Genomic DNA, 22,054 nt, shown 5'->3' with positions numbered 1-22,054 from the left:
TCCCAAAACCAAACTACTGCTCTGTAACCAAACCAATGTTATCTAACTACGGGGGAAAAACTCAAAGGAAAATTGGCTGTTTCGAGACTTGAGTGGAATTAGCAGGGACAAATAATGCTTGAAATAATTAATAAAGATTATGTGAGAACTGTGTACAGGAGCAAATCAAAAGAGAATTCTACAGTTAAATACCTGCCCGTGTAAGCTCTAGTTTGCCAACACAAGGCAACTATTATCCAATATTCTTTTAAATAAATACCACTTCAATTAATGGCATGTCTTCATATAAATTTAAAAGAAAAAGACAAATGCAAGAGATCTAGCTTTTTCAATATGACTGACACCCAGAAACATTTCAAATAGCACCATTAGCTTGAAAGTACCCATCACCTTGACATTCCTCAGGTGGGGGAAAGGGGAGGGGGGCACAAAACCAAGATGTGGCAGGCCAGGCGTACCCAGGCAGGTCATTGTATGCAATGCAAGAGCAAACAGAAGTGGTCAGATCTTCTACCTGGTATTTGGGCTTGTGCAGATAATTGTCTTTGTAGTCTAAACTGGGGTTGTTGTTGCTGCTGTTGCTGCTGCTGCTGTTGTTGCTGCTGCTGCTGGTACATCATGCCTGGGGGGCCCTGTTGCGGAGACGGAGGAAACTGGCTGGAGGCATCCCCGCCAGGCGTACCAGGTGTACCAGGGCCCATGGAAGGGTAGGGAGATGGCCGGGATGCAGGGCTCGGTAAGGAGCGCAGGGAAGACAGCTGGCTGGGCCGGGAGGTTCCTGTGAAGTTGCCTCCCCCACTACGATTAATCATTCTCTGCATCTGCAAGAAGTTCCTTCTTAAAGACACACTGAACAGCCTAACTTCAAAATGATGAGCTCTATTTCATTCATCGATCATATATTAACTATGCTAATCTATTATGAAGCATTTGTGTACTCCATATTACAGTAAAAGCTAAAAAATTCAAGTTATTATTCTCCATTTTCTCTTACATTTAACTTGATAGCCTATTCTATTTCCATTTATTTCATTATTTCCTTTTTCATTCACTTTTGAGCTTGAATGCTGAACAAGAAAAGTGTTCACATTATCCCAAAATACAAATTATTGGTATCTGTGACTTCCCAGTCTTTGATCATGTACTGGACTTATGATTGCTAGCTTTCACCTTCCCAAATGATAGGTCAAGAGCTCAAACATGGTCTGATTTGTGGGTAATGTTGTGACCTTACCCTCCTACACACACACACACACTCCTTGCTCACCAAATTTGGAGTATCAGCTCACAAAGCACCAATACTGAAATGTTTTTCAGCCTTGGATGGGACTCAAATTTGGATCACTGAATTAGAGGTAGAATGGTACCACTACACCATTAAGCTGAGTGTATTTACCTAATTGTAATATGCTACCCTCCCATCCTCATCCCACATTCTTTGCATACTGTCACTTCTTCCTTACAACACACCCATTCTTCTTCTACTACATCTTCTCTCTCTCCCTGTTTGTAGGTTGTCTTTATTTTCATTAATGTTGGATCCCACACTGTGGATCTACCATTAAGTGTAATTCTTATAAGTAGCTTATCAGTGATTAGCATTTCTTTCCATGCCAAAGAGGCAATTAAGACTGTCTTAACTAATTTCTTCAATAGGATGATGCTTCATCAAATGAATAATGCTCACCTAGTATTAGCATGGATAAGTTTTACAAAGAATGACAATGGTCTCCCGAGAGAAAATGTACAATCATAACCCCATGTTAACCTTATTATAATTATTTCTAATTATTACTTAACCCTTAACCTGAATTATCTTTTCCTCCATCTGTCACCTATCACCAAAAACATCAGCACTCTTCTATATATGTTTATCAACAAGCTCAATAGACTTTCTCCTGCATGGATTTTGCACACCATCCTTCAGTGTTCAACACTATGTACTCACCTCCATATTTTCATTTACATTAAAAAAGATAAGTTAACTAAATACATACATACATAGGGATCATGAAAGAGTATTGGGATGGTTTGGAAACATGGAAAGAATGAGTGAGGAAAGATTAGTAAAAGGTGTGTGGAAAGCAGAGGTGGAGGGAGTGAACATAAGGGGGCAGCCAAGGATGTGACTGATGGATGGAGTGAAAGGGGCACTGGGAAAAAGGGGAATGTCTGTCAAGGAAGGAAGGGAGAAGACAGAAGATAGGGCAAGTGGAGAATGGTTGTGTATGGATGAGGCTGTGATGCATGGAAGGGAGTGAGTGGGGAATGGGGGGGTGAGGGAGTATGAGTAAATTATATTTTGACATAGCCTGAAGGGATTTCTCCCCATCTTCTGTTTTTCTGCATGAGGGGACGGAGAGGAGGGATCGCCGATTAAATGAAGAGGCCTTGCTGTGGATATGCTGTGTCTTGCTACATTGCTTCTGACCCAGGGCAGTGGGCAAGATGCAGGTGATGATCTGTCCTCCAGGAGGAGTTAAGAAAAGAGGAAGGGAGGGTTGGTGAATGAGAGTGGAGTATGTGGGGATGAAATAGGTGGGACTGGATTTATGCCTTTGACTTTGGTTACCTCCCTTGTAAGGGTGAAAAAGTCATTGGTATATGTATGTACATACATAACCATGGGTTTTTTCACCCTTACAAGGGAGGTAGCAAAAGTCAAAGTTATAAATCCACTCCCACCTATTTCATCCCCACATACTCCACTCCCATTCACCCCTCCCTCTCTCTTTTCTTGGCTCTTCCTGGATCACAGGTCATCCCTGTATCTCACCCACTGCCCTGGTTCAGAAGCAATACAGCAAGACAAAGCACATCCATAGAAAGGCCACTCCATTTAATCAGCGACCACCCCCCTCTCCGTCCCCTCATGCAGAGAAAGAGATGGGGAGAAATCCCTTCAGGCTGCATCAAAATATTATTCACACATAATCTTAACCCCCCATCCCCCACTCACTCCCTTTTATTTATCACAGCCTCATCCATACACAACCATTCACCCCTTCTCTCTTCTTTCTTCAACAGACAACCCCCTCTTTCCCAACACTCCTTTTACCCCATCCATCCATCTCATCTTTGGTTGCCCCCTCATGTTCACTCCATCCATCTCTGCCTTCCACACTTCTTTTACTAATCTTTCCTCACTCATTCTTTCCATGTGTCCAAACCATCCCAAAACTCTTTCATCAACTATATCTCCCAACATTTTTCCCACCCCCACTCTCCTCCTCACCTCCTTGTTTCTCTGTAATTTAATAATTAAGGTACTACGTGCACTTTTAAGTTTCCAATATCTTACTGAAATGTGTTCATTGAGCGAGGTGTTTGGCGAAAGTACATTATTTCTTGGTGTTGACCAGACGGGGCTTTGCTGACCAGGCGCACTTTGCATACCCTGGCTGGTGGGCCCCCCTGGCCCCGTTGGGGACATTTGAGGCAAAGGTGGAGCACTAGAGGGATAATTGGGGGGAGCAGGTGAGCCTTGGGAAAGCCTTGGAGATAATTGTGATCCTTGACCCCCATGGAATCCACCAATAGGTGAAGTCATGTTACTACTGAAATGAGAAAAAATAAATAAATAAAATAATAATTACTATTATTTGATACTTATGAGGAAAAATTCGATGTACAACATTATCTAAAACATGAATTATATATCATTAAATATACATAAAATACTGTTTATAAGATTTAGGGCATTTCATCTTCAAAGAGCAAGAACAGAAATGCATTACATATATATAATTATTTATATATATATATATATATATATATATATATATATATATATATATATAATTTTCCAATTTTCTTACGTATTATTAAATTGTTGTGTATTGGGTAGAGGAGAGGTAAGTTGGCTGTGAGGAGAAAAGGGAGGCTGTGGAATCCGTTGACTGGGTGAGATTTGTCCCCCTGAGGCCATGGGCGAATTCATCATGGTATAACTCGGGGATGTCTGAGAGTCCACATTGCGCTGCAAACAAAACCAAGCAATCATAAAGCTAATAGAGTATTTTATCTATATATAAAGTATCCTCAAGGTTTGGTATATATTCCACAAGTTGTGGCCAAAAGTCCACACTGTATGAATGCATTTTATTAGCCAATTCTCTCCACATGTCCAAATCATCACAACAGAACCCTTGATCATCATAACAATATGTCTTTTATTCATTTGATTTTCCACATTTATATTTTATCTGGGGGCCACGAGTCTCCTGCAAGAGACCTGGGGTAATGGAGTGACTGAAATCCTCTCCACTCTCCTTGTACCATCCATACTCCCCATTTCCTGATGATTAATTTATTCTATTTTACTGCCACTACTGCCGTGGATAGCTTTAGATACTTGGGGGCAAAGGTGGCGGAAAAGGGAGGAGTGGAGGTGGAGGCAGAATGTAGATTGAGAGAAGCAAGTAAATGCCTTGGGGGATTAAAAAGTGTAATGAGTAGATATTTGGGAATAGATGCTAAGAGGAGATTGTATGAAGAGGTGATTGTACTGACAGCACTGTATGAGCAGAAACATGGAACATAAGAGAGGAAGAGTTTAAATGTGTTTAAGATGAAATGCCTGAGAAGTATGGTAGAGGTTACTAGGCTGGATAGAGTGAGAAACAAGGAAGTGAGGAGGAGAGCATGGGTGGAAAAGGAGTTGGGAGACAGGGTTGATCAAAGAGTATTGGGATGGTTTGGACATATGGGAAGAATGAAGAAAGATTGGTAAAAGAGGTGTGAAAGGCAGATGTGGAAGGAGTGAACATGTGGGGGCAACCAAGGATGAGATGGATGGATGAGGTAAAAGGGGCACTGGGAAAGAGGGGAATGTCTGTTGAGGAAGGAAGAAGACAGAAGATAGAGGTGAGTGGAGAATGGTTGTGTATGGATGAGGCTGTGATACATGAAAAGGAGTGGGTGTGGGATGGGGGGGAGGGCATGCAAATGATATTTTGATGCAGCCCAAAGGTATTTTTCCCTGTCTTCTCTTTTTCTGCATGAGAGGATGGAGAAGGGGGGTCACCGATTAAATGAAGTGGCCTTGCTGTGGATGTGCTGTGTCTTGCTGCATTGCTTCTGACCCAGGGCAGTGGGCAAGATGTACAGATGACCAGTCATTTAGGAGGAGCTAAGAAAAGAGGGAGGGGTGGTGAATGGGAGTGGGATATGTGAGGATGAAATGGGTGGGAGTGGATTTATGCCTTTGACTTTGGCTACCTCCCTTGTAAGGGGGAAAAAGCCCTTAGTATATGTATGTACTGTCACTAAGCACAAATTGCTCCCATAAAACTGCATCAATTCCAACACATTCAGAACCTTCTCTTTTCATTTACCAATTTTCCTTCCCATTCACACTTCCACATGCCACACACATTTTATACATCAACACTTTTGTTGCATTTAGTTTTGTTCCCAATTAGCTCCCTAATTTCAAGTATGGAACCTGAGCATTAACTTCAGACTCTCTACTCAGTTTTTTCAGGCTTAACCACTTCCATAAGGTGACGCCTATGTAAGCGTCATGAGGAGCAAGTGGGTACGCGATGATGCCGACGTCGGCGTCTTGATTATATTTATTGTAGTCGTACCTATGTAACCTCCATTCTCTCTAAACTGGCTTCATCATATTTTCTATGGTTATCAAAATTCACGGGTGAAAGAGAACGAACGATTGAGCACTGACTTTATTTTTTATAATGCGATTCTTATGACGCAGCATCACACGTCGGGCAGCTAATGCTGCCAGACGTGAGATGTGCCCCGGAGTGAAGAGGTTAAATTATTTTCCTTCCCATTCCTCGCCCACAATGAAATTAACGTTAATCTCCCCAGATGATCTGTTGAGTGTCTATGTAATCAACAGAGTATTATTCACAAGCTTATCTCAAGGGTGAGGAGACTATGCCAGGAGGTGCTTAACTGCAGCCAAAGCCACCAACTTTGCCCTCTTTATATGATGCGCTTTGGGGACTGCTGAGGCAGGCAACAGACACTGCTAGGAATCAAAGAGAAGTGCCAGAGAGAAAAGGAGAGAAAAAGTGGGAGAAATATAGCAAAAGAGTAGATTAATAACAGGATGCACCCAAACCACCCAGTAACCAAAAGCCTCTCCACAGAACATCAAATGAAAACGAGAGGTATATAGTTCTGTGCAAGAATCCTCAATCCTGTTCACCCATCTCATTACATCCTACAAGCACAACTGATTGAATTAAAAAACATCAGCAGTACACTACTCAAATATGTACAACCTACCACCTGCACCAAACAATACATCCATACTAAAACAAATAAATAAAAGCTCTTCAAGACAAACCATCAAATTCCTTTACTCCATCAAACCCTCACAGACATCAGCCCCACAGAAAAATCCCTCCTAAAAAAAGCAAGAACCCAACTAGTGTGCTTGCATTTGGGCCACTATCCAGCACTGTAAGAGTACCAGCACACAATAGATCTGGCTCATGAAACTTAACACCCCTAGATGCAACCATCACAGGGAAGACACTGAACACTTAATGCCCCACCCTTGTCATACCTATCAACAACACACTTCTTCTTTGACTGACATTTGGGCAAATCCAGTAGTTGTAAGTTACCTGGGTGCCATAGGTCCCCTGTGAGAGAGACCAGGGACAATGGATTGATTGATGAGGGAGAAAGTGACACGTGTGAGTAGAAAGCGATTGTGAATGTGAATGTACGATAAACTGACACATCCTGAAAGAATTTCTTCTTGTCTGTTCTGTAAATTCTTGAGTTAATGAGGGGAGAAGGTTGCCATGTACTGAAGCAGTGTTAGGCCCTGCTCTCGGGGTGCTGCGTCTCACTGCATAATTTCTGACCCAGGCAATGGGAAGGGGACAGAAATGACTTCACAGAGAGCTGAGATAAAAGTGACAACTGAGTGTTGGATGGTTTGGTAAAGATTACTACCTCTGCTCTTTTTTATAAATCAATTACCTACTTAACACTTACCATTTTTTTTTTGCAAAACTTAAGCAATTATACACAATCTTATAAATCTTCTTGCTCACTTGAATCTCATACATACATAAATATACCAAGGGCTTTTCCCCCGTTACAAGGGAGGTAGCCAATGTCAAAGAGAGAAATCCACTCCCACCCATTTAATCCCCATATACTCCACTCCCATTCACCACCCCTCCCTCCCTCTTTTCTTGGCTTCTCCTGGATGACAGGTCATCCCTGTATCTCACTCACTGCCCTGGGTCAGAAGCAATGCAGCAAAACAAAGCATATCCACAGCAAAACTGCTTCATTTAATGGATGACACCCCCCCCCCTTCTCCATCCCCTCATGCAGAAAAAGAGAAGACAGGGAGAAATCCCTTTGGGCTCCATCAAAATATCATTCACACATACTCTCTAGCCCCCCACCCCACCCCCCACCCACTCCCTTCCATTCATCACTGCATCACCCATACATAATCATTCTCCACTCACTCCTATCTTGTCTTCTCCCTTCCTCAACAGACATCTCCCTCTCCCAATACCCCTTTTACCCCATCCATCCATCTCATCTTTGGTTGCCCTCTCATTTAATCTCGAAAACATAAAAAAGCTCACACAAATTGAATTCTATATACATACCAAAAGTGTACTTCCCCTTACATGGGAGGTAGCCAGCCAAGGCATGCACCCACCCCCACCCATCACCCATGTTTTCCTTTTTTCTTAGCTCCTCATGAATGAAGGGATCATCCTTGTCCCCTGCCCATTGTCCAGGTCAGAAGCAATGCAGCAACACACATTGTTTCTGACATGAATATACCCTTATAAGTACCTAATCACCTGGGAGTCATGGGTGCCCTAAAAGAGAGATCTGGGCAAAGGATTCATGGACTGATATCAAAGTACATGGCAATGGATCCCCTTAATGTTCAAGGTGCCTTACCAGCTCTCATTTCTTTTAATAATTTGTATCTTCTTTTCCTTTCTAGCCCTTTCATTCTCCTCTCTCAATAATTTCCTGGCATCTCCCACAGCCACAATAAAAGCCTCTCTTCCCTACTCTAATCCAACAAATCACTGAAATATTTCATCCATCTTCCTCTTACCAACTTCACTTTCATCAGCAACTGTCCATCTACACCTTTTATGTTCTTCTTTCTACCCAATTCATGTGTGTGTGTGTGTATTTACCTAGTTGTATTATACAGGAAGGGAGCTATGCTTGTAGTGACCCATCTTTGTATCTCTCAGCATCTAGTTTGTTCTTAAATTCTTGTATGGTTTTTGCACACACTATTGTTTCATCCAATTTGACTGATGAGTTAAACACCATATGAGGACAGAGCCTTTAATTGTATGACATTTTGCTTATTACAGCTTTTTCAAGTACTGGAAAAAGTTGTAATAAGCGAAATGTTGTACAAATAAAGGCTCTGTCCTCATATGGTGTTTAACTTGTCAGTCTTGTCAGCAACTGCTACTTTCATGAAAATTCATCCAATTTGTTCCAGACATCCACCACTCTGTGTGTAAAACTATTTTTTTTCCAGATCTCTTCTATATCTATCCTTTTTGAGTTTCTTTTCATGTACTTGTTTTTCTTTTATCCCACTTTAATAAATTTTCTGTCAAGGACTTCCATGCCTTTCATGATTCTGTAAATGGCCAATAGATCTCTTCTTTCTCTTCTTTGTTCCAGTGTTGGTAGTTCCAGTTTAGACAATATTTGTTTGTATGCCAATTTTGAAAGTGTTGGTGCCATCTTTGTCACTGCTCTTTGGATTCTTTCTAATTTCTTTATATTCTTTTTTGTGCTGGGTGTCCATGTCACAGCATACCCCAAGCTTGGACTTATCAGTGTGACTAATAATCTTTTTACCATTACTTCATCCAAGTAATTAAAAGCCACCTTTATTGATCTTAGTAAATTGTAGGTTTCTCTATTTCATTTATATGCTTGTCTAGTGACATATCTTTGTTGACAATTACTCCTAGGTCCTTTTTGGAGCTAACTTCTTTTTTACTTCCTTTGTACTAATTTTATATTGTCCTGATATTCTTTTTTTCTTTTCTTTTCTTTTTTCCAAACTCTATTATACTACATTTCTTGACGTTGAAGTTCACTTCCCACTTTTGGCTCCATTCCTAGAGTTTGTCCAGGTCTCTCTGTAGTGATTCACAGTCTTTTTTTGTACTTACTATCCCTAGTTGTATTTTAAAGGAAGAGAGCTATGCTTGTAGTGACCCACGTTTGTATCTTTCAGCATCCAGTTGGATCTTAAATTCTTGTTTAGTTTTTGCACTCACTGTTTTCTCATTCAGTTTATTCCAGATATCTATCACTCTGTGTGGGAAGCTATTCTTTTTCAGATCTCTTCTGTAACTATCCTTTTTAAGTTTCTTTTTGTGTCTTCTTGTTTTTCTTCTATCCCACTTTACTAAGTAATCTCTATCAAGGACTTCCATCCCTTTCATAATTATGTAGATGGTTAGCAGGTCTCCTCTTTCTCTTCTTTGTTCCAGGGTTGGTAGTTCCAGTTTGGACAATCTTTGTTCATATGTCAATTTGGAGAGTGTTGGTGCCATCTTTGCCATTGCTCTTTGAATTCTTCTAATTTATGTTCTTTATAGCATTAGGTGTCCAAAGTGTGGCCACTTATCATTTCTTCCCAGTTTGAGTTCTCATCTCTGAGTACCACCCTCATTTTTCTCCCATTCAAGAAATATTTCATCCATTCCAATAACTTTCCTTGTATTTCACCTATTGTTTAAATTTTTCTTGGCTTTTTGTGTGGTACTTTGTCAAATGCCTTTTGTAAATCTAAGAAGGCACAATCTGCCCATCTGTCTCCTTTCTTGAATTATTTCTATTAGCCTTAAGTAAGAGCATATTAACTTTGTGACACATGATCTTCCACATCTAAATCCAAATTGTTTTGGATTTGGTATTTTGTTTTCCTCCAAGTACTTAATCCTTTTACTTTTGATAACTTTTTCACATATTTTTGCTATAGTACTTGTAAGGGAGACCAGTCTATAGTTGGTTGGATTTTCTTTGTCCCCTCCTTTGTATATTGATACAATATTTGTATTTTTCCAATCTTGTGGTACTTTTCCTTTGAGTGAGAAATTTGAGAAATCAATTATCTTGTGTATTTTGTCCATTAGTTCATCTATACATTCTTTCAATATCCAATTTGAAATTCCATCCAGCCCGTGTGATTTTCTGACATCAAGGTTTTGTTCCCTTATTTCTTTGTGTCACCATTATTTCTTTCATTGTGGGGGATCTTTCTCTCTGTCCTTCCTCCCAATTTTGTGAGCTTTCAATTGTGAATACAGATTTAAAATGTTTGATCATAATTTTAGCCATTTCTACATCATCTATATATTCTTTATTTCCTTTGTGCAGTTTCACTATTTCATGTTTGTCTTTTAGTTTCTCATTTACACATTTTTAAAATAGTTTAGGTTGGTCCTTGCATTTTTCTATTATGTCTTTTTCATGGTTTATTTTTTCTTCCTTGCATATTTTTACATACTCATTTCTTAGTTTGATATATATTTGCCTTTTTCTTTCAAAGTTTTCTATATGTATTTATCTAGTTGTATTTACCTAATTAGTCTTTGTCCAGGTCTTCTTGAAAAGATTTACAATCTTCCTCTGTACTTAGTCTCTTTAAGTTTTGCATCTGCAAAGAAGTTCATATAACATTCCATGCCTTCTAGTTTTTTGTATGGTACTTTGTCAAAAGCCTTTTGTAAGTCCAAGAAAGCAATCTACCCAACCACCTCTATCTTGTATTATTTCTATTAATCTTGAGTAAAGGCATATTAAGTTTGTAGTACATGATCTTTCTCTTCTAAATAATTGTTTGGGGCTTAGTTGTTGTTATCCACTTATTTTTAATAACTTTCGTATATTTGCAATTGTGCTTGTAAGGTGGATTTTCTTTCTCTTCCTTTATATATTGGTACAATATTTGCATTTTTCCAATCTTGTGGTACTTTTCCTTCTTTGAGTGAGAAGTCAATTATCTTGTGTATTTTGTCTGTAAGTTCATCTATACATTCTTTCAATATCCAGTTTGCTATTCCATCAGGCCCATATGACTTTCTGATGTCAAGATTCTTTATTGGGTCCCTTATGATTTCCAATTATCATATTTAGATATGAACTTGTTTGACTTGGGCTATTCCACATATTTATACATCTATACAGAAAACTGTATTTCTTCAGATCCTTTCCACATGTGGTCCTTCTTAATTTACTTTTATGACCTTTTAAAGCCCCCCCATCTTTAATCAGCTTCTATCAATGCAATCTATCCCTTTTAGTGACCTGAATACTGTAATCAAGTCATCTCTTTCTCTTCGATCTTTCAAAGTTGGTAGGCCCAGTGCTTAGTTTTTCTCATTTGTTTCAACTGCTAGGCTGGGGACCAGTTTGGTTGTTGCCCTTTGTATTCCTCTCGATCTTGCTTATATCCTTGACTCTTGTGTGGGGACCATATTACTGACGAATATCCAGTCTTGGATGTATCAGGGTTTCAATAAGTTTTATCATCTCTTCATCCATATAATAGACCACTTTAATCATCTGCATTGGTCCATATGTCTCTCCACCATCCTGCTGATATGCCTGTCAGGTGACATGTTGTCTTTATCAACACTCCCAAGACTTTATCCTCTATTGATTATGTAATGGGTTCACTTCACAAAGAATAGTTTGAGGATGGCCTTTTGCTGCTATCGCTCATTTCCAGTCCTTTGCATTTTTTTTTTTTTTTTTTGTATTGAATTTCATTTTCCATTCTTGGCTCCATGCAAAAATAGTATGTAGATATTTTTGCAATATTCCACCGTCCTCCTCATTTTTTACTCTTCTTATGATTTTTGCATCATCTGCAAACATGAGGGTTTAGCTTGTTGTTCCTTCTAGCATGTCATTTGTTTAGGCAAGAAACATTATTGGTGCAAGCACTAAACCTCATGGAACTCTGCTTATTATTACCCTCCAGCTTGACATATTGTCCTTTACTACTGTCCTTATGTATCTTTTCTTCAAAAAGGCTTTCATACATTCTAGTAGTTTGCCTTTCAGGCCTCCAACATGCTCCAATTTCACACATAAGTCGACTGTAAGGTGCTTTATCAAATGCCTTTTCTTGATCAAGATACACACAATTCACACACACCTCTCTCTCTTGTAGCACATCAATCACTCTCAAGTAAAAGCTTAAATGCTTCAACACATATGACCTTCCAGATCTGAAGTCAAACCAACTGTCAGAATGTTCATCTTTCACAATCCTTTCACATAATTTCACTAGTGTGCTGGTTAGTGATGATTTGGCTTAGTGTCACAAACACCCCCTACCTGGAGGCTTGGATGGTGCCCCTTACAGTTGATTTTGTAGTATGAATTTTAATGAACCATGCCCATAGTTCAACTCTCCCAGAGCAGGATTCGAAGCATCATCACCTCAACTTTCACCACAAGTAATGATGCCCTAACCCGCTCAGCTAATGAGCATCCTGGTTAGTGATACTGGCCTATAATTTAGTGGTGTCTTGTTTCCACCTTTGTGAACTGGCACCACATTTGCCCTTTTCCAATCAAGCGGCACAATGCCTTCTTTCCGTGATCATGTAATAAGACTGTGGATCTAGTGCATTAGTTGTTCCCTACATTTTTAAGTATCCAGTTTGAGATCCCTCCTGTGAAGTCCTGAAGCTTTTGTCACATTCAATGATCTCAAGAGATTGACCACTTTTCTCATTTCTACAATCTGTATCTGCTAAACCTGGATTTTTGCTCTCCTCACAAAAAACCAGGTTTAGCAGACAATGGTGTGTGTGTGTGTGTGTGTGTGTGTGTGTGTGTATTTACCTAGTTGTATCTCACGGGAAGGGGAACTACACTTGTGGTGTCCCGGTCTTGTATCTCACAGAGTCTAAATTGTTCTTAGATTCGTGTATAGTTTTTGCACACACTATCATTTCGTCCAGTTTGTTCCATACGTCCACCACTCTGTGGGGAAAACTGTTCTTTTTCAGATCTCCTCTATAACTGTTCTTTTTGAGCTTCCTTCCATGTCCCCTTGTATTTCTCTATCCCAATTTAATAAGTCTTCTCTATCAAGGAGTTTTATACATCTTATGATCCTGTAGATGGTCAACAAGTCTCCTCTTTCTCTTCTTTGTTCCTGGGTTGTTAACTCTAGTTTTGACAATCCCTTCATATGACAGTTCTGAAAGTGTGGGGGCCATCTTCATAGTTGCTCTTTGGATTTTTCAATTTTCCTTATATTCTTTGGTACTGGGTGACCATAGTGTCACTGGCCTTATCAGTGTGACTAGTATTTTTTTCACCATTTCTTCATCCTAGTAAGTAAATGCCACCTTTATTGATCTTGGCAAGGTGTAGGTTTCTCTGACAATTTTGTTATCTGTTTATCAGGGAACATATCCTTTGGGATAATTACTCCTAGGTCTTTTTTCAAATCCCATTCTTTCTTTACTTCCTTTTCACCAATTCTATATTGTCCTGATATCCTATTTTTACTTTTTCCAAATTCCATTATACTACATTTCTTGATGTTGAAGTCCACTTCCCACTTCTGACTACACTTCCAAATTTTGTTCAGATCTTTCTGCAGCGACTCAGTTTATTTCAGTGCTCACTTTTCCCAACAACTTTGCATCATGGACAAAGAAGTTCATATAACTGTTCATACTCTCGCCCATGTCATTTACATAAATAGCAAGCATTATCGGGGCCAGTACTGATCCTTATGGAACTTCACTAATCACCTCTTCCCGAGTAGAACTCTTATCTCTGAGCACTATTATCATTTTTCTTCCATGCAAGAAATCCTTCATTCATTCCAGTAGTTTACCTTTTACCCCTCCTATGGTTTTCAGTTTTCTTAATAGTTTTCTATGTGGCACTTTATCAGAAGTTTTTTGTAGATCTAAGAAAGCACAATCGGCCCATCCGTCTCTTTCATCTATTATATCTAGTAGTCATGAGTAGAAACAGATAAGAACTTTTGTACATGATCTTCCTTGTCTGAATCCAAACTGTCTCGTGTTTAGAATATTGTTCTCTTCTAAATGTTTTTTCCATCTATTTTTGATAACTTTTTCACAAATTTGGCTACTGTATTTGTAAGGGAGACCAGTTTGTAATTTGTTGGGTCTTCCAAGTTTCCCCCCTATATATATTGGTACAATATTGGCATTTGTCCAATCTTGGTCTTATCAATGTAATTAATATTTTCTTTACCATTTCTTCATCCATGTAATCAGAGGCCACTTTCATTGATCTTAGTAAATTGAATGTTTCTCTGACTATTTTGATGATATGTTTGTCTGGTGACATGTCTTTGATATAGTTACTCCTAGGTCCTTTTCCAAGTTTACTTTTTTACTTCCTTTGTACCAATTTAATATTCTCCCATTATTCTACATTTACTTTTTCCAAATTCCATTTTACTATATTTTTTATGTTAAAGTTCACCTCACACTTTTAATTCCATTTCCAGACTTTGTCCAGGTCATTTTGTAGTGATTGACAATCTTCCTCTGTACTTACTTTCTTTACTAGTTTTGCATAATCTGCAAAGTTCATTTAACTTTCCACACCTTCATCCATGTCATTTATATATATGGCAAACATTATTGGAGCTAATACAGAACCCTGTGGGACTACACTTCTCATCTCTGTAAGTACCACTCTCATTTTTCTCCCGTTCAAGAAATCTTTCATCCATTCGAATAACTTTCTATGTACTCCACCTATTGTTTCAATTTTTCTTAGTAGCTTTTTGTGCGGTACTTTATCAAATACCTTTGGTAAATCTAAGAAGGCACAATCTGCCCTTCTGTCCCTTCTTGCATTATTTCTATTAGTCTTGAGTAAAAGCAAATAAAATTTGTGGCACATGATTTTCCACATCTAAATCCAAATTGTTTTGGATTTGGTATATTATTCTCTTCCAAATGTTTAATTCATTTGTTTTTGATAACTTTTTGGCATATTTCTGCTTTTAAGGGAAACTGGTCAATAGTTGGTTGGATTTTCCTTGTCCCCTCCTTGTATATTGGTACAACTTTTGCATTTTTCCAATCTTGTGGTACCTATCCTCCTTTGAGTGAGAAATCAATCACCTTGTGTATTTTGTCCGTTAGTTCATCTATACATTCCAATTTTGGTCTTATCAGTGTAACTAGTATTTTCTTTACCATTTCTTCATTCATATAGTCAAAGGCCACTTTCATTGTTTGTCTGGTGTCATGTCGTTTGAGATAGTTACTCCAAGGTCCCTTTCAGTTTACTTTTATTACTTTCTTTGTACCAAATTTATATTGATCCGAGATTCTATTTTTGCTTCTTCCAAATTCCATTATACAGTAAGTCCTCGTTATATGGTACATATGCATTCCTGAAAGCCTTACAGTAAATTGAAATTACCGTATACCAAACCCATTATAAAAAGTAATAATAGGATACGGCAGACATACCTTCTCCCTGCTTTTTCTTCTTCAAAATATCTAACAGATACCGTATCTGTGAATTTTTCTTACCATAAATAGAATCAAGGGTAGTAATTACCAAATACCGTAACTGTGAATTTACCAGATAAAGAATTACTATATAAGGACTCACTGTGCTACATTTCTTAATGTTGAAATTCACTTCATTCTTTTGACTCCATTTCCAGTCTTTGTCCAGGTCTGCTTGAAAAGATTTGCAATCTTCCTCTGTACTTAGTCTCTTTAACCCCTTCCATACGGTGCCGCACACGTAGGCGTCATGGACTTAGATCTCGGTGGCAGCAGCCAATGCCAGCCGTACGACGTGTCGTAATAATACTCGCATCATAAAATATAGTCACCGCTTATATCGATCGTTCTCTCTTCACCCGTGAATTTTGATAACCATAGAAAATGCGATTACAAAAGAATTAGAAAGAATGTCATTATGGAGGGGCGACTACAATAAATATAATCAAGACGCCGATATGGCAGCCTCGCGAATACACTCGCTCCCCATGACGCCTACGTGTGCGGCACCGTATGGAAGGGGTTAATAGTTTTGCATCATCTGCAAAGCTCATATAACATTCCACACCTTCATCCATGTCATTTATATAAATAGCAATTATTATCGGAGCCAATACAGAGCCTTGGGGGACTCCACTTATCATATCTTACCAATAGTTCTTGTCTCTAAGTCCCACACTCATTTTTCTTCCATTCAAGAAGTCTTTTATCCATTCCAAAAAATTTCCTTATATTCCACCTATTATTTCAATTTTTCTTAGTAGCTTTTAGTGTGGTACTTTGTCAAAAGCCTTTTGTAATTCCAAGAAGGCACAATCTGACCATCCGTCTCTTCCTTGTATTATTTCTATATCTTGAGTAAAAGCATATCACTCGTAAATTTGTGGTACATGATCTTCCATTTCTAAAACCAAATTGTTTTGGATTTAGCATATTGTTCTCTTCCAAGTGTTTAATCTATTTGTTTTAAATAACTTTTTAGCATATGTTTGCTATTGTGCTCGTAAGGGATACCGGTCTATAGTTTCTTGGATTTTCTTTGTTTCCTCCTTTATATATTGGTACAATATTTGCATTTTTCCAATCTTATGGTACTTTTCCTTGAGTGAGAAGTCAATTGTCTTGTGTATTTTGTCCATTAATTCATCTATACATTCTTTCAATATCCAGTTTGCTATTCCATTGGGTCCATATGATGTCAAGATTCTTTATTTGGTCCCTTATTTTCTTTCTGTATCACTGTTATTTGTTTCATTTTAGAGGATCCTTCTCATTGTCCTTCATCCCAAATTTGTGAGCTTTCAATTGTAAATACAGACTGTCTGGTCATTACTTCAGCCATTTCAATATCTTCTATATATTTTTTGTTTCCTTCGCACAGTTCCACTATTTTGTTTTTGTTTTTCAGTTTAGGTTGGTCTTTGCATTTGTCTATTATATCTTTTTTGTAGTTTCTTTTTTCCTCTACGTATATCAACATATTCATTTCTCAGTTTGATGCATGTTAGCCATTTGGTCATTTTTTGTCTTTTTCCATCTTTTCCAGGCTTTGTCTCTTTTATCTTTAGCATCACTACACTTTTTGCTATACCAAAACTTTATTTAAAAAAAAAAAAAAAAAAAAAATCTTCTTAGGTATATGTTTATCTGTTCCCTCCTTGTATTTTTCTTTAAATATGTTCCATTTCTCTTCCATCTTTGTTTCATCATTTGAATTTTTTTCACAGCTAGCGTTTTGATTGTTTTCTTCTAAGTTTTATAAAGTCAGTTTTGTTGTACATTAATCTTCCTTCTGTGTGTTTCTTATTTCTTCTCACATCATTTTGTTCCTTAAGTTCAAAATCTATTAGTATGTAGTCACTATTCCCAATTGGTATCTTGTAATTCATTTTGTCCAAGATTTCAGGCTCGGAAGTGAATATCAAGTCTAGTGACGATGGTCCTTCGTTGTTTTTATACCTAGTGTTTACCTTGACCCATTGAATCAATGTATAATCAATGGTGAAATCCAGTAGAATGTTGCCCCAGAGTTCCTCTCCGCCTTTTGTCAATTCTTCCCAATTTATTTCCTTTGTGAGTCACCCATAATTACTATGTGTCCTCCATCTATCAGTGTCTCAGATAATTCATTCTTTGTGTCTTCCAGTAAATTTGAGTGATCACCATCAGACCAAGCCTTTGTTTTTGGGGCACATATGCTACTATAAACTTTCTGTTTTTCATACTGCTATTTTCAACTTTGTGATCATTTTTACATTTTCTTTACCTTCTGTTATCTTTATCACATTTAAGCCCTTTCTAGTCAATAACATAAATCCATTCAATTTTTTGACCAATGGTTGTATAAACCTTGTCCCACCATACTTGATTGTATAGGACCTTTCAATTTTGTCTCCACAATTCCCATTATGTCTGGAAGAGAAAGGGGAGAAAGTGTGTGTGTATTTACCTAGTTGTACTTAGTTGTATTCTATGGGAAAGGGAGCAATGCTTGTGGTGACCTGTCTTTGTATCTTTCAGTAAGTTTTTCTTAAAATCTTTAATAGTGTTTGCACACACTGTTTCTTTATCTAAATTATTACAGGTATCCAGTACTCTATGTGGGAAGCCATTTTATTTTTCAGATCTCTTCTATAGTTATCCTTTTTGAGTTTCTTTTCTTGTCCTCTTGTTTTTCCATAGTCCCATTTTGATAAATCATCCCTATCTACGATTTCCATTCCTTCAATGATTCTATAAATAATCAGCAGATCTCCTCTTTCTCTTCTTTGTTCCAGAGTTGGTAGTTCCAATTTGGACCATCTTTGTTCATATGTTAATTTGTCAGTGCTCTTTGTATTCTAATTTCTATATATTCCTTTTAGTGGGTGTCCATAGTGTTGCTGCATACTCCACTTTTGGTCTTATTAGTGTAATATTTTTTTTTAATAATTTCCTCATCCAAGTAGTCAAATGCCACTTTCACTGACCTTAATAGATTGAAGGTTTCTCCAACTATTTTACTGATATGTTTGTCCAGTGTCATGCCTTTGCTGATTATTACTCCAAGGTCTCTTTCTGAGTTCACTTTTTTGACTTCTTCACCAATTTTATAATTTCTCGATATTCTATTTTTACTTTCTCCAAATTCTATTGTACTACATTTCTTGCTATTGAAGTTCACTTTCCACTGTTAAGTCCATTTCCAGATTTTGTCCAGGTCTAACTGTAATGATTCACAATCCTTCTCTGTTCTTACTTTCTATAGTATTTTTGCATCACCTGTGAAGAAATTCATATAACACTCTACTCCTTCATCCATGTCATTTATATATATATATATATATATATATATATATATATATATATATATATATATATATATATATGTGTGTGTGTGTGTGTGTGTGTGTATTTACCTAGTTGTATTACACGGGAAGGGAGCTATGCTCGTGGTGACCCATCTTTCTATCTTTCAGCATCAAGGTTTTTTTTTTTAATCTTGAATAGTATTTGCACACACTGTTTCTTTATTTAAGTTATTCCAGATATCCAGCACTCTGTGTGGGAAGCTGTTTTTTTTTCGATCTCTTCTAGAGTTATCCTTTTTGAGTTTCTTTTCATGACCTCGTTTTTCCATTGTCATTTTTTAGTAAATAATTTCTAACAAGGATTTCCATTCCTTTCATGATTCTATAGTCAGTAGATCACCTCTTTCTCTTCTCTGCTCCAGTGTTGGTAGTTCCAATTTGGATAATCTTTGTTTGTATGTTAATTTGGAAAGAGCTGGTGCCAACTTTGTCATTGCTCTCTGTATTCTTTCTAATTTCTTTATATTCTTTTTAGTACTGGGTGTCCATAGTGTTGAGGCATATTCCAGTTTTGGTCTTATTAATGTAACTAATATTTTTTTAATAATTTCTTCATCTTGCTACACTGGTTCTGACCCAGGGCAGTGGACAGGGTGCAGGGATGACCCATCATCTAGGAGTTGCTAAGATAGGAGGGAGGGTGTGGAGTGTTTTCAGGGATGGAATGGGTGGGAATGATTTTATGCCTTTTCCTTTTTGGCTACCTCCCTAGTAAGGGGGAAAAAGCCTTGGTATATGTATGTATGTTCATCCAAATAGTCAAATACCATTTTCATTGACCTTAATAGGTTGAAGGTTTTTCCAACTATTTTGTTATGTTTATCCGGTGTCATGTCTTAGCTGATTATTAATCCAAGGTCCATTTCCAAGTACACATTTTTGATATATTTTTCACCAATTTTATCATTTTTTGAAATTGGTTTTTACTTTTTTCCAAAATCCATTATATACATTTCTTGATATTGAAGTTCACTTCCCACTTTTGAGTCCATTTCCTGATTTTGTCCAGGTCTGAATGTAATGATTCACAGTCCTCTGTTCTTACTTTCTTTAGTATTTTTGCATCATCTGTGAAGAAATTCATATAACATTCAACTTCATCCATGTCATTTATATATATGGCAAACATGATTGGAGCCAGCACCAACCCCTGTGGGACACCACTTATCATTTCTTCCCACTTTGAGTATTTGTCTAATTACTACCCTCATTTTTCTTCCAGTCAGGAAATCCTCTATCCATTCTAATATTTACCTCCGATGCCACCTATTGATTCTATTGTTCTTATTAATTTCTTGTGTGGTACCTTATCAAATGCTTTTAGTAGGTCTAGATAAGCACAGTGCCCATCCATCCCTCTCTTGTATATCTATTAGTCCCAATAGAAGCAGATCAGGTTTGTTGTACATGATCTTCCTTGTCAAATCCAAATTGGCTTGGGTTCATTTTTTTTTTTTTTTTTTTTTTTAAGGTTTAACCCATCTAATTTTGATCACTTTTTCACATATTTTTGCTACAGTGCTTGTTAGGGTACAATGTTTGCATTTTTCCAGTCTTGTGGTACCTTTCCTTCATTGAGAAAGCATTTGATTATATTGTATATTTTATCTGTTAACTCTTCTATGCATTCTTTCAGTATCCAATTTGCAATTCCATCCAGACCATGCAATTTTCTGACATCAAGTTTTTTTTATGTGGTCGCTGATTTCCTTCTTTCATATAGTTATTTACTTCATTGGGGGGATTTCTGTTTTTCTATTCCCTCACAGTTAGTGAGTTCTCAATTATTAATACAGATTTGAAATGGTTGCTCATAATTTCTGCCATTTCTTGTTCTTCTGTATATTCATGACTTCCTTGGCGCAGCTTTTCTATTTCTTGTTTGTTTTTTAGTTTACCATTCACATATCTGTAAAATAGTTTAGGTTGTTCCTTGCATTTTTCTATTCTTTTTCATAATTTCTCTTAGTTTGATATATGTTTGCCATTTGCTCGTTTTTTGTTTTTTTGTTTTTTCTTTTTTCCATTTTTTCCCCAGGCTTTGTCTCTTTTATCCTTAGCTTCACTACATTTTTGTTGTACCAGTTCTTTATGTATGCTCTTTCTTGCTTTTGTTGTGTACATATTTGTTCACTCCCTCATTATAAGTTTCTTTTAGTATATTCCATTTCTCTTCCATCCTTGTTTCTTCCTTTAGGATTTTTTCCCAGTTTGCGTTACAATTTTTTTTTTTAAGTTTATCAAAATTCGTTTTGTTGTACATTAGTCTTCATATTCTATGTTTCTCATTTCTTCTTAGGTATATTTGTTCTTTTAGTTCAAATTCTATTAGTACATGGTCACTCTATCCTATTGGTGTTTTGTAATCTATTCTGTCTACAATTTCAGGTTCTGACATAAGTATTAAATCCAGTCTCGAAGGTTCCTCATTGTTTCTGTATCTGGTATTTTCCTTTATCCACTGAGTCATTGTGTATTCAATGGTCATATCAAGTAGCATGTTGCCCCATATGTCTTCTCCACCCTTTACTGTCATTTCTTCCCTACATATTTCTTTTGAATTAAAATCATCTATAACTATATTTTCTCTTTCAGTATATCGGTCAGTTCATACTTAGTATCTTCCAACAATTTGGAATGATCGTGTTCTTTCCAGGACTGTGTTTTGGGGGGTACATACATTACTACAAATTTTCTACTTTTCATGTGGTTGCTTTCCACTTTTATCATAATTGATTCTACATTATTTTTTCCTTCTATTAATTTTGTCACATTTAAGTCTTTCCTGGTCAGAAATAATACTAATCCCTATTTTTCCTTTCTGTTTTTCATCCAGTAGTTGTATAGACCTTGTCCCACAGTATTTGGTGGTAGATTACCTTTTAGTTTAGTTTCTACTATTCCCATTATGTCTGGTTTTTCTAATGCCAGATAGTCATTTAGTTCATTCAGTCCTGAGATCATTCCATCTATGTTGGTATAGGCTAATTTTTTTTTTTTCTTTCTTGTCTTTTTCTGTCTGCTTTGTTTCCTTTTTCCTGATATACCATTTTCTCAGCCTCAGGTCCACCACTTAAAAAAAAAAAAAAAAAAAAAAAAAAAAAAAATCATTCCTTTTAGTCTCAGTTCATTTTTCATTAGCTTCATTTCTAAGCT

At 37.2% G+C, this 22,054-nt stretch overlaps 1 protein-coding gene across 17 annotated transcripts in view; it reads right to left on the bottom strand.

Moving 5' to 3' along the window:
• The window catches only part of LOC143028642 (uncharacterized), a 614,584-nt gene that overhangs the window by 96,418 nt on the left and 496,112 nt on the right, over positions 1-22,054 (bottom strand). For all 17 annotated transcript variants that reach the window (XM_076191067.1, XM_076191062.1, XM_076191063.1 and 14 more), the window contains 3 exons: positions 3,819-3,979; positions 3,302-3,557; positions 515-821 (listed from right to left, as the gene is read on the bottom strand). In XM_076191067.1, the coding sequence (XP_076047182.1) occupies positions 515-821; positions 3,302-3,557; positions 3,819-3,979 (724 nt within the window). The remainder of the gene's footprint in view (positions 1-514; positions 822-3,301; positions 3,558-3,818; positions 3,980-22,054) is intronic.

The sequence above is a fragment of the Oratosquilla oratoria genome, chromosome 9 (assembly GCF_046742065.1).
Source record: "Oratosquilla oratoria isolate Oo_2021 chromosome 9, ASM4674206v1, whole genome shotgun sequence".
NCBI classification, from domain to species: Eukaryota; Metazoa; Arthropoda; class Malacostraca; order Stomatopoda; family Squillidae; genus Oratosquilla; species Oratosquilla oratoria.
The sequence above is the reverse complement of the archived record's forward strand: the minus strand, read 5'-3'. Positions and strand labels throughout refer to the sequence as shown.